This window comes from Lontra canadensis, unplaced genomic scaffold, assembly GCF_010015895.1.
Source record: "Lontra canadensis isolate GAN:19392208 unplaced genomic scaffold, GSC_riverotter_1.0 scaffold7, whole genome shotgun sequence".
Taxonomy (NCBI): domain Eukaryota; kingdom Metazoa; phylum Chordata; class Mammalia; order Carnivora; family Mustelidae; genus Lontra; species Lontra canadensis.
The window spans coordinates 20491402-20505290 of record NW_022631001.1 but is presented as its reverse complement, the minus strand read 5'-3'; the positions used below and the strand labels follow the sequence as shown (position 1 = coordinate 20505290).

General features: G+C 48.8%; 1 protein-coding gene across 1 annotated transcript in view; it reads right to left on the bottom strand.

Annotated features, from left to right (window-relative positions):
• The window catches only part of TENM4 (teneurin transmembrane protein 4), a 715043-nt gene that overhangs the window by 90417 nt on the left and 610737 nt on the right, over positions 1–13889 (bottom strand). Inside the window, exon 18 of the mRNA XM_032852968.1 lies at positions 11889–12035. Within this exon, the coding sequence (XP_032708859.1) occupies positions 11889–12035 (147 nt within the window). The remainder of the gene's footprint in view (positions 1–11888; positions 12036–13889) is intronic.

Sequence of the window (13889 nt, the reverse complement as noted above, 5' to 3'; positions counted from 1 at the left end):
GCTCCTAGAAGGTTTAAAACAGGGGTGACATGGTCTGATCTGCAACACTGAGAGAAGCTCTTCCATAATCTGGAGGGGGATACTGAAGCTGGCCCGAAGTGGAAGCTGGGGGCTCTGCGGTGGCAAGGGCATTTCTGAGGTTGTACGGGGGCACAAGAGATCAGAGCAGGAACAGTGGAAGTGGGGAACAGTGGGTGGTTTGGAGGGAGGTTTAAGGGGTAAGAGCAGTAAGAGCCAGAGACAGACTGGCTTTGGGGGTGAAGAAGGGACACTATGACTGCCAGCATCATTGCCGGCTGCCATGTAGGTCCAGGGAGACCCAGCTCTGCCTTCCGCCAGTCGCTGACCAACGAGCCCCTAGCAGGGAATCCTCTCCACCACATGGATGAATTTCTTCAGGACTGAAAATTATCGTACTGCTTCCAGCTTCCCAAACGACAAAGAAAGAAATGCCATAAGACCACAGAGTTTTGGTGGTATTAGTGATAGGTGCCCAATGGCATAGCTTAATAGGGATAGCAAATCCAGGGATTAGAGGATATGCCTCCAGGGGATGGGGGGGGGCAGGAACAGCCCAGGGTGACATTCTGTGTGCTTTGTTGCAGAGAACAGTCTAAGGCCATGTGTTCCTCTGGGTTCAAATTCTGCCTCTCTTGTGTATTAGCTGTGCGACTTTGGGCAAGCCGTCCCACCACCCTGGAGACATAGATCCTGTTCTGGTTACCTCTGTTCTGTCCCCAGCACTTAGTCCAAGTGCCTAAAACATGGCTGTGAAGTAAATACATGAATGAGAATTGAATGACTTGACAAATGAATCAGGGGATGAAACCAAATGATAGCCCATAAAAGCCAGAAAACCACTACCTTCGTTCAGTCCCTCTCAACAGCGTGGTATGGTGGGAGCATCGTGAGGCTCAGGCTCAAGTTCAGGTCCCAGAACTGCACCTAAGAACTCCCACGGATGAATGCCTGCTCCTACTCTCCGAGCCCCAGCCTCCTCCTCATCGACAGGCCTCTCTTGCTTCTGTCTCTGTGGGTTTACACTACAGATGCTGCGTACCAGACCATGGCACAGCCTGGCCAGATTCGGGACCCCATCCACACAGGCAGCCTCCCAAGCCCCCTTACCAGCCTCAGTTGTATTGTGGTGTCGGGTAAGATACTTGACGTCCCTGAAACCCAGTTTTTTTCCCTTAGTAAATTACAGAGAAAAATCCCTCGTCTTTCTTGCCTACTTCTTCATGGCATTCAAGACTTGATGACTTCCTCGAGGGCAGCGCAGCGTGAACAGAATGGACTCCAGGACCCAGACTGTCTGGGGTCAAATCCTGGCTCTGAAACTTAACCTCTATGTGACCTTAGGCAAGTTACGTAAACTCTCTAGCCTCTGTTTCCCACGTGTCTTACGAGGGGATTATAAAAGTGTCATGTAAGTGTTAGTGACATAAATACAAAACATGGTATAGGTCCCCAAATCTAGCAGAATACTGGATACACAGTAAGCACTTACTAAGGGGTAGTTTCCCTTCCTATCCCTGAGTCTACAATATGGCTCACCAAAGTGAAGGGCCATTTGTCCGTGGTCTGCTCACCTCCCATATTCATCTTTAGATGTGGAAGAAAGGCCTCCTCTGATCCCGGCATGGTCCTGTGCTTTAACTCAGGGCTCCTGTCCCAGCTCCCAGAAACACCCACTGATCGCTTAGCAAAGCCCCTGTCTTCTCCTGCGGACGGCGGGCTCCATCACATAGTCTCGTGCCACCCCTGTCAGACATTGCTTAAGCACATAATTACAGCCCGAGCTGTGGGTTATTTGCATTCTGCTATTGATGTTAGCATGACAGATTCAGCTGCCGCATCCATAACTCTGCAGAAATGCTCCATTATTCAATCCCAGTGAGCAGGGACGCTGACCATTAAATCAGCGAGTACAATTGAAGGGCTGTGAGAAGTCATGGCTAATTTGAAATTTTATTAGCTATTGCCTGCTCTTGTTTACCACCGAAGCAGACTCTGGAAGCCGGGCTTTTACCTCTTTATAAACACTCTGCTCTGTGGCATCTTGGAAGAATTGCTTCCTGTTCTCTAGTCCTGGGGGCAGGTCAGCCAGGAATTATTATTATTAATATATTAAATGATGATGATGATGATGACGACCACAGACATTGTGCTAAATGCTTGACAAGGAATGCTTTCAAGGAATGCGTCATTGAATCTTCCCTGCTCTGTGAGGTAGCCACTGTTGTCAGCATCACCCTCATTTAATTATCTTTAAAAAAAAAAAAAAGATTTATTTGTTTTTTGGAGCGAGAGAGAGAATCTCAAGCAGACTCCCTGCTGAGTGTGGAGCCCGATGCAGGTTTCAATCTCATGACCCTGGAAGCATGACCGGAGCTGAAATCAAGAGTTGGACACTCAACTGACTGAGCCACACAGAGCCCCATCACCCTCATTTTAGAGAAGGAACTGGAGATTCAAAGTGGTAGAGTAACTTGGTCAAGTTTGTGTAGTCCGGGGCTGCCTTGGAATCTGAGCCCAGGTCTCAAGTATGAAAGGTTCTTTGAGTCCTGAAGAGACTTTTGGGAACTATTCTTAAGTGAACAGCATGAATTTAGGGGTCTTGCTGAAATACCACTCTTCCGTGCCCTTCCGGCTCCCTGAGTGACCTCTATCACAGCACTCGCTCCCCCTCTCCTCACTCTACTGTAGATTTTCTCTGTCTCCTTCCCCAGACATGGAGCTCATTTCAGTATCCCTGTGTCTCCGTCTCTAGCTTCCACCCCAGCTTCATCCTTGCTTCAGGAATCAGGCCTCCCCACACTCCTTTTATCTTTCCTTCTTTTTTTTTTTTAAGATTTTATTTATTCATTTGACAGACAGAGATCACAAGTAGGCAGAGAGGCAGGCAGAGAGAGAGGAGGAAGCAGGCTCCCTGCTGAGCAGAGAGCAGGATGCGGGCTGGATGTGGGCTGATCCCAGGACCCTGGGATCATGACCTGAGCTGAAGGCAGAGGCTTTAACCCACTGAGCCACCCAGGTACCCCTTATCTTTCCTTTTGAAAAACAAATTAAGCAATCTATTTTAAAAATAAATGGTCCTTTCTTATGATCAGAGGCCCTTTGGGATCCAGTTGGCCATTCTACTGGAAAGGAGAAAGTCTCAGCAAGGTCTCTGAGCTTCAATTCGGCCCATCTATAAAGGGCACGACCAGACATACCTCACAGATAGGCTGCGGGGTTAGGGGAGATCATGGACATGGGGTATTTGGCATGACGACCAGCACCTGAGTCTGTGCTTGGTAAACAAGAGTCCCTGTTAGCTCCTTGGCCGGGTGCTTCCCTTGGACAGGTATCCTCACCACAGACCAGTCCTGGCTCCCTCCCATCACACATTTCAGGGTGGCCCTTTCTGGATGCAGCCTGACTTTGAAGAACTGAATTAGACAAAGATGACTTGAGAGACACACCTGTAAGTTGAGGAAATGGAGACCCAGGGGACTTGAAGACTGGGGTTGTCTGAAATGGAGCCACCTCACACAAGTGGGGCTCTCATGAAAGTTCTGGGACTGTAGAATGACTCAGGGTATGCTTCATAGGACAGAGTGACAAGGCCAGGCCAACGATTCTGTCTGCCTAGGCCTTCCTGGGTGGACACTCCCCTGTCGTTTACTCAGCAAATATTTGTGAAGTAGTAAATGTGGGCTAACCCTCTGCTAATAGAGATGGTCATTATTAAAGGAAGCACGTGCTCCAAAAATGAGCACGGTTGTGGGGGGCACAAAACTCTTATCAAAGGTGCACTTTACAAGATGGGCTTTTGTGCAGACGGTGGCCTGATCTGGGGCAGGCCAGCCGCCGCAGGAAGGGAGATTCGTTTTCTTAGGCAGAGGTGAAAGATTTGGGAAGAGGCATATTGAGAGGAAAAAATAGGCTTTGGGGACAGAAAAGTAAATTTTGGGGTAGATTAGAAACACCTCAATGTATAGTTTTCATGATTCTCTGGTTTGGCTAGTTTGTGAATATTTACACTTTGCAAGGACTTCGTATCTCACTAAATTGTATATTACACACAAGTCTGTTGACTTAGAAAATGTCCGTTTTTCGTTTGTATGCTATTCCCACTGATAGACCCTTCTTGTGGCAAACAGAAAGACAAACAAAAAACACCAGGAAAATAGGGAGGATTTTTCTCTATTTCCTTAAAATTTTCAGTAAAACCCTCCTGAACTCTAAACCCCAACTTTTGGGAAAGAACATTCCCCCCCCCCACCCCCGAAGAAACATGCTTTTTTCCTTTCTCTCTCTGTTGACATGGTGAAAGTGAAGGGGGTAGAAGGAAATGGAGTGGGGGCTGCTGAGGCTCCTGGAGGCTGGAGGGCGGCAATGCTAGACCCAGCAGTGAGGGGCAAGGGGAAGCGGGGAGGAATCGTCCAGAAGAGTCAGATCAGGGAGTAAAAAGAAAGATGGAAAAAAAAGGAGGCAGGGAGGAAAAAAAAAACAGACAAAAGATGCAGGTCTCTGGGGCACCAAATGAACATTTTCCAAAGGGCTTCAAGTTCTTGTGACCCCTGAGCTTGAAGCGCCGGCCCTGGGCTAAAATGTTAACATTGTGCACGCAGCGCTGGTTTCTGCTAACATTTGGATGAGGGCCATGCTGTTTCCTCCAGCCCCCTCCTCAGTACCTGCTCTGCTGGGGGGTGTCAAGCGACCTTGAGAACCAGGGAGTGGGGAACAGGAGAGAAAAAAAAAAATCCAGGCTAGAAGCCTGAAGAGCCAGTTCCTCCCCTGGCTGTGTCACTTTCTCGCTGTGAGACCTTGGGCACACCCTCTTCCAACCCCTGAGACATCATTTGTTCATGTGAAACCAGGAGAGTGAGTTTTGCCAGTCCCTCAGCATTGCTGGTGGGTTCCTGGGCTGTGAAGAGTAAATGAGTCATTCAGTGAAGTTCTGGGGTCCTCCCCATTCCAGTGGCCAGTCCCCAGAGCCCCCTCTGCAGACAGGTGCTATGGCACAGGGATGGGCGAGGTCCCCTGCCATCAGTCCCTGGTCCTGAGTAGCAGTGGCTTTCTGCTCATTTTGTGATCCTAACAGCTACCATTGAGCAGTGGGACCCTGGTGGACTCCCTCCACTCCTGATGTTGGTATCTTCCTCAGTTAGGCGGGGGTTCACAGGGCAGCCTCTGGGGTTGCCTGACCTCTAACCTCCTGGCCTTTCTATGCTGTGGGCCCATCTCTCCTGGTGGCCGGCTGGCTGCAACTCCCTCAGAAAGCCAAGGGTGTGCCCGAGGGTCCTATCAAAGGTGGTGGCTCAGCTAGCCTTCTTGGCTTTGCAGATGAAGACCCTGGTGCTTGGGTTCAGTGACCGACTCAGCGTCATCCTGCAGTGAAGTGTGGCAGAGCTGGGAATTTGGTTTCTTTTCTTTCTGCAAGTCCAGCCATTAGGCACTATGCCAGAGTCTACATCTTTCTCTGTCCGTGCTTTGGGCATTCTAGCTCCTCCACAGAGGGCAGGAATGGACTGGTTGACCTCTCTACCCCAAACGCGTAACATGGTGCCATACACAGTGAGCATCAAACTTGTTGAATGAACAAAGGAATCAATGATGATCTGAGGACCCCAGAGGCAAGCAGCTCAATCGCTTTGGTTGGGCCGTGGGGGTGTGGTGGAAGCCAGTCCCCACCCTGGGAAGAGCTCATTGCTCTCCTTAGACAGGAGGCACGGGGACAGGTTCGCCCCTTCGGAACCCATTGTGTGGACAGACAGGGAGAAGACCGTCACGCCTCTGGCACAACAGAGTGCTGGGGAAGAAGAAAGAGATGGGGCCATGGAAGCTGGAAGGTGGGAACCCAGCTTGGGCTGCAGGCTGGGCTGTATCCTGGAGGATGGAATGCTTGAACTGGGGCCAGAGGGGTGGACACGAGCCAGCTGAAAGGAGAACAAAGATGGGAGCAGGTCTGGGAAATTCATGGATGAGCAAACTTCGTGTTGTAGTTGTTTGCATGGATCTTATACTCATGGCTCCGCAGACAGCGTGTGACACATCCTCCTCTCTCTCCGGGCTTAGCTGCTGCCCCCGCTCCACAGCCCAGCCACCAACCTGATCTCTCTGTGGCCACAGAGCGGCCTTACAGCAGCCCGGGAACAGCATCCAGGGAGGCCCTGGGGATGGGGCCTGGAATGGGCCTCCCCACTCTGTACACATCTGGGAGAAGTTTTTGTCATTTGCTATAATAGACTCTGTGCCTTCTTTTAAAAGGCTTTCAAAATCTCTATCTGCCCCTTGCAACATAGGATTTTTAAAGGTCAATTTCTCTCTTGTCTCTTATCACAAGAAACGTGGTTTAGAGATAGTCTGAAGAGTGACCGAATTCTATGGCTTTATGGGAGCTCTCCGTTCCAGCAATGGGAGAGGGGGAGGGAGGGCAGAGAGCTTTGTTCTCTGCTCTCCTGAAATTCCTCCTTCCAGGTGGCATCTATCAATGATCTGTATTGCAATCCACCATCGTTTTTCATGGGACCGACAGCGCCTGAAGAGATTATCACACCTTGAAGTTGCTTACAAATCCTTCATCGAAAGGGGTCTGGTTGTTTTAAGATTCCAGGGGACTTTATATTCTAGTTTCTTTCTTTGGACACACCCATTCCGTTCTAATCCTAGCTTTCCTGCGGATCCACAGTGTGACGTTGGGCACATGACTTCAGCTCACTGAGCCTCAGTTTCCCTGCATGGAAATCTCTGTTCTGCATGTCTGTTTGCGAAGGGCTGGACATCACATCCACAGAGCACCCAGCATGGTGCCTGGCACCGGCGGATGCTCTCTAAACTATGGCTCCTACCTTCCTTTATGTACACTTGAATTACTTCCCTTCTAGCAAGGAGCGTGGGACAGTTTGGGATACGAATTTTAATCAAGAGATGAAAAAGGTCAAAATACACTATTATATGCAGAGACACATTGTGATCTGACGTGAAATAAGTAGTGTGTAAAATTTCATGTGAGCATATTCCAATTTTTTAAAATATTTATTTATATATGGATATGTGTATATACATTTATCTATCATAAATGTGCTTCTGTGCTTCCAGGCAGTAAGGTGCAGGAGAATGGGAACTGACCCTTGCAGGTGAGGGACTGAGGCTTAGAGAGGGAGCAAACGGGAGAGCCAGGGTTGAAATCCCGGCGGTCTGGGAAGAGATCCTGCACTTTTCATTGCTGGGCTGTGCTGCCTCTCAGGCACAGTGAGCCCACCTGCCATCCTCACCGCGTGACCCTGCAGGGCAGGCATTCTTATTCTCACTTTACAGACCCTTCACATGTTTGGGCCACAGTTTCACCATCTCTAAAATGGGCAAGAAACGAACATGCCCCATCAGAGTGTCTCTATGTCACAGCTGAGAAGGCACATGCCAGCACTTTAGGAGGTTTTCACAGACCAAAGGACACGAAGGAGGCACATCTCCTTGTCAAGTGGTTCAGGGCCTCTCTGCCCGCTGGCTTTGTTGGTCCCTTACTGGCCAGTGCTCTGGTGACATCTGGAGGCACGTAAGGGTGAGGGGAGCCCCGAGAGAGGATCAGCGGACTGGGGGGGGGGCTGGTGTCACTGAGTCACAGTCAGGATCTGTGTTCTGTTTTCAAATCTACACAATCACCACAAATGAAAACAAATAATGCTAAACCCAACTCAGCCATACTGTTAACTTTTTTCCTTTTTTGTCTCACAGTTTAAAAATACTGCAACAGCATTCTTAATGAAGCTTGAAATTCAGCTTTAATTTGGAAAGGACTGCTTTAGGCCTAGCAAAGTGGGAAAGAAGAGAAGCCACCAGTTTCCAGATAACTTGAAGAGCCAACGGTTGGGTTTTTGACAGAACCATGAGTCTGAGGCCCAGACACACTGAAAAGCTCTAATGTGGCCAGAACCTCACCGAGGATGGCAGTTTCTGCCACCCCCCAGCTGTGCAGATTTCCTCCTCATACAGAAACAGGAAGGGTAACACCACAGCCATCGAGTCTGTGGAGTGGAAGCACAATTGCTTTGCAAACCATAAAATGACACACAAGTTATCATTCTTAGCCTCTGTTCGGCTTTGGGAACTGTGGCAGCTCCTTTAAGATTGAGGAAGTACTCGCAGTGCATTTCTAGGGGGAGGATGAACCACTGTAAGGTAGGAGAGCTCTGGGGACACAAAGGCGTGTGGAACAGCTCAAGAGTCTTGGGTCCTAAGTTCAGGCCATGGCACTGACGTTGTGTGTGACACTGATGTGTGTGATGTAACATGCCCTTTCTACAACACGCAGAGGGTAGAAGGAGGGAGCCAGAGTCCCTGTTCTGTCTTTTCCAGTCCTGTTACTCGACATTCAACTCTGGTAATCCCTGCTCCAAGCTCCTGAGTTACATCAGCCAGTAAGAGTCCCCCAGCTAGATTTGAGCCCTTTCCCCTGTCCCTGACTTCATCTGGGATTATGCTGTGTCTCACATCATGGCTAAAATAAAAGCATTTATTCCATTCTGCCTCCACTAGATTTAGTTGTTAGGAGAGCAATTTCGTCCAAATGACTGTGGGCTTCCTGAGGGAGAAAGATCAGGCCATGTTCACTGGTTCTTTGTATCTCCTCAGAACCTGGTGCCTTGTGGACAGGAGGAGCCCAGCCAATGTGTGCTTGACCGAACTGAAAACAGCCCAGTCCTAAATATGGCTCACCCCTGTGAGCCTGCCCCATTACTCCCTCCATGAAAACTGTCCCTATTTGGCCAAGACACAGAGGAATAGGCCAGTGAGGATAACCTTGCCCTCTCTAGTGCTTGGGACAGTCTCCTCTTTATGGTTGTTTCATCTGTGCTACCCTACAAATCTGGGATCATGTGCACCATCTCCTTGGCTCTCCCAATGGGTGGAGAGCCTGCCAAATTGAGAGGACCGTGGCTGAGACATTTCCTCATTTTACAGTTAAGAACCCCAGGCTCCCCTATCGATCTGGTCTCCCCAGGTAGTTGTCTTTCCAACCATGATGGCCCATGGATGTCTTCCTGGCTAGACTGGAAGCCTCACAGGACAGGGACCATATCACAATTCCCAGCAGGATACTCAGGCATTTGATAATATTAGTTCAACGAGTGGATGCCCCTTCCCCCTGGCAATTCTCCCCCTGCAATGCAACTGCAGGCTTCTTATCTCTCCCTCCAGACTGTGAACTGCACAAGGCACAGGGACTGTGTCTTATTTGTCTCTGAGGTCCCAGGACCCAAAACGGGGCCTGATGCAGAGCAGATATTCAGTTAATGTTTGTTGAGTGAGTCAATGAACTCAGGCTACAGTGCTACCAGGTGGCTTTGCTGAGAGATATGGAAAAGTTCGTTCCAGTCTATAAAATGCTCCATAAAGGCAAGAGGTGTCATTTCCTGCAACTGAGGATTTTTTGATAGTTCTTTTCTAGTCCTTCCTGGTTCATCTATCACAATGGCTGGAGGAGACCCCATTTCCCCAGGGCCTGCATTAACCCTGTTTCTTAGGATGGGAAGCTCTTTCACTTACCAGAGCCGTGGGGCTCTGGGCTCCTGCGTGCTCATGCCCTGTGTAACACTGCTGACTTCTAGCCCCGGGAGAGCTGGCTGAAGGATGGCCAACAGGATACACATGTGGGCTTCAGGCGAGGGAACAGGGGAAACTTCTTCCAGAACCTATTCTTGTATGTGTGCCCTTTTCCCACATTTCTCAAGGCCACTCAGTTCTTTGGCTGCCCAGATGTTCAACAGCTGTTTGAGGGCTTTGGCCAATACCCTGCCTTCTTGACAGGGGAATGACTTCATGGTGCAACTCTTGTCCCCTTTCCTTCTAATTACATGAAGTTATTGTTGGTCATGAGAACTGCCTCTACAGGCAAAGTGAAGAAGGCTGAGGAGAGATGCAGTTAATTCAGGCTGACATCTCTTTCCTGTGAAGAACAAATATTATTGCACTTTTTCTTGCCTGAAGACAGGGATGCTTGGGGCCCTAGCTGTGTCTTGCTCTGCTCTGCCCATGATGATCTCTCTGATCAGAAAGTCCTTTCCTTTTTTTTTTTTTTAAATAATAATCTTTTAATTTTTTAAAAGATTATTTGTTTATTTGACAGGGAGAGAGAGACACACACCAAGAGAGGGAACACAAGCAGGGGGAGTGGGAGAAGCAGGCTTCTGGCTGAGCAGGGAGCCCGATATGGGGTTCGATCCCAGGACCCTGGCATCATGACCTGAGCCACAGGCAGATGCTTAATGACTAAGCCACCCAAGCGCCCCAGAAAGCCCTTTCCTTTCCAAGAAATACCTGTCTACTCAAGTATCACCTCCCTGGTGAATGTTTCCTTGCTCCCACACCAACCAATATATAAGTCTGCACAGAATTCACACTGTCCACTAGCCCTTCACCATGGGTTTTTCCTTCCCCACCTGAATTCCTAGAGCACAGTGAGAAGATTTTGTTATCTCTGTGCCTGGCCTAGGGCCTGGCCCCATAGGAGGAACTGTGGATATTTATGGAGTATAAAAATTAATAGACTTGGTAGGATTCATGTTGATGAAGGGACATTTCAACCCTGCAAGGTCATAAGAGGAGAACTTGGACCCACTGTTTCTGCCGAGATACCAAGGCTCAATCCCATGAGCTCCTCACGGACAACTACTCCACGGGGCCCAGACCTGGGCGCATAGGCCTGATCACCCCCTGGAGGCAGTCAGCAGATGGATGGACAGAAAGCCAGTTAGACCAAGCTCGGTGGTCTGAAGTAGCCCTTTCCAGGCTGCTGGAGACAATAGAAGGTAAACGAATTAGAATAACCACAATAAACACTTGTGGCCTTTTAATCCATATGGCAGTCTGAGATCACAGAGTCATTCTAAGTAGAAAATTCCCAGAGGTTGGTGTGTTGAGTAGGTGGCCTGCTGATTTCCTACTCTGTGCCGTACGCTTACCAAGTCCCTGCGCATCCATGTTTAGGTGCTGCGTAAACACATTAGGACCAGGCCAGCTGTCAGCCCATTGTTAGAAAGGAACAGTTGACGGTTTCAAATTTTTTTCATTTCTCTATCTTTTTAATCTCTCCTACTAACCCCCTGAGATTAGGAGAGTCAGGAGGAATCAATCTGTCTTCTAAGGGAGAGTAGAGTACATTGTGATAATATTTATTCAAGTAACACAACAGAAGAAAGAAGGCTAATGCTAGGGTCAATCTGAAGATTGGAATGGTCCTCATGATCTAATTGCCCATTGCATGAATAGAGAGTGTGAGGCCCAGAGACATCAAGTAACTTGCTTAGGGATACACAGGGGATCAATAGGGATTGGAACCCTGGTCTCTTTTCTCCCAGCTGAGAAATATTCCACAAGACTAGGCCTCTCTTCCTTAGGGTCTGTACTGTGCAGCACTTGAAAAAACCCAATTAACTAAGACCCATTCTAGGAAAAAACCCCAGGACAGAGGTTGTGGGGGCAAAGGTGGCTTGGTGGGGGTTACTACCACAATCAGGGGAGAAGGCATCACAACCGGAGGTAACTCAACCTGCCTCTGCGGGAGAAGCATCCTTTCTGCTACTTTCTGTGACACAAAACTGGACGGGCCTCTTCTTTGTCCATTTCCAGTGAGGGAGATTGAACACCTGTGCCAGGCAACACATCCCACTATTGAATTGCTAGAAAATTCTTTCTTCCATATGCCTTATCCTCTCCACGGCTGTCAGATGGCCATTAATTTCATTTCTGTTATTTCATTTAAATTAATTAAGATGGAACAACTAGAGACATGTACTCATTCCTTCCATCACATGTGCAGTTTGATGCGCAACTGTTGCCCTGGACCCCCGCCCGACCCCTGCCCAAGCTGCACGGCGTCCCTAGGGCTGGGGACCTACCTCCATCGTTGTCTTTGCCATCACCGCAGGCGGTTTCCATGGACGTGTCACAGCCCGCTCCTCTCCAGCCCAGCTGGCAGACGCAGTGCCAGCCATTTAGGTCCAGGGTACATCTGCCATTGCCGTTGCACAAGCCAGGGCAACCCTCTGCAAGGCAAAGCATACAGCATGGAGCTCTGACCGTCCGCAGCCACCTGCAGTCACACACACTCGTGCTCTTCCTGCCTGCTCGGGAACTGCTCTCAGGTCCACCAGCACATCGACGCCCTCAGCACCCCGGGAGGCCTGAAACATCCCCCTTGGAAAAGTGATCAGGATTCCCAAGGGGAATTCTGTGGATATGAACCTGACAGGTGACTGACGGAAACTTCTGCCTGATCCTTGCTCCATGTTTACTCTTGTGTGTTTTTCCCATTTCTAGGGGCTGTTTGAAACAAAGGAATCACCTCTCCATTTACTCCTTATGTTCCCTCGGCACTTCTGGGTCTCATTCTAGAAGGGCTATCCTTTTTACTGGGGGAAGTACGATTGTACTGTTACTTGTACTGGACCCTAGGTTTTTCATTTATTTTGTTCCATTTTCTCCTGAACAACTGTCTTTGCTTTGAGGAAGAAACCTTGGGTCTTCTCCTTCCCATCTTCTCTATCACAACTAGGAAGAGGGTTCTGCACGCAGAGGACCCCGACGACTGCCATGAGAGAGATGATCTAGGGCTATCTGGGATTGCAAATGCAGCTATGGGCAGGCTGCCCTTCCACGATTTTGTTCATCTGTCTATCCGGGTGCCTGTCATGTATCAAGCACCTTCTCTCTCTGGGCTAGCACGGCAGGTAGAGAGATGGACAAGACCTACTTCTTATTTTGGGGGGGCATGCAGGCTACCAGAGAAGACAGATTTGTATAAGCAAAATATTCCACTGCTAAATGCTCTTGGGGAGAGGTACACAGTCTGGTGGGAACCAGATATGGGAGGGGCCATTGTCTGAGGGAACCTCGGGTGACGGCATCAAGAAGGGTCAGGCGATGTTTAATGCTGCCGTGGTCCCACTTTGCCCATATCATAAGGTAGGGAATTATCCTTACCAGTCGAGTAGATTTACAGGTTTTTTATTACCACCCTTTTGAGCCCTTCTCTTTGAGTTCATGGCTCAGAAATCTATGTCTGAGAATCTGTTAAATTACATGGTTCACTTTAGCCTCTCTTTGGCCCTTGGTTTTCATTCAAGTCTTCATTTTAACACCTGCCAACTCCTTCCTCAGAGAGGCTACCGAAAAAAACCCCAAAATAACAACAACAACAAAAAACCCCCCACAAAACCACCTTTCATTGGCCTGCCTTCTGTGTCTTCTCTCTGGCCCTATGCAGTCTCAGGGAAGGGTATGGATGTCAAAGTCGTCTATAAAACTAAATTTATTATGGGCAGCAAACTGCTACAAATATGGCTATAAAGTAAATTTTCTGCCACAAAATAACTGAAAATTGACCACTTATTCTTAAATGGGACAAGGGTGAATGTAGCTGTCCAATACAAGATGTAGGCCGAGGCAGGGATGCCCTGAATGACCCACCAATTAGAATATAAAAACTTTAGTGTTTCAAGGCCTGTTAGTAGTTGGCTTTTATTACAAAGTAAAAGAAAAGAACCTGTTCATTTGTATTTGAGATGTTCAGACAGCAGCCAATCAATCACTCTGGCCACCTGTTTATCATTCAAAGGAAGAAACAGTTATTGACTGTGCACTCCAAGCCTAGCAGGGATCCTTGCAGAAGCCTATTGGGAAGGGTGGGAAGCCACCAGCATGGCTCCCCGCCGGTGACAGGGACAGCAGGTGTACAAGCGTAGGGACAGTGCTGTGGCATGCAGGTGATCAGCCAGGCATCCGGACCCGGCTCCCAATACCAGCCACCCTTTCTGGTCCAAATAATGAGAGACCCCCTTTCCCCAACTAGTCCCATTTAGATGTTTATCCATCCAGTGGGATGGCCTTTCAACTGAGCC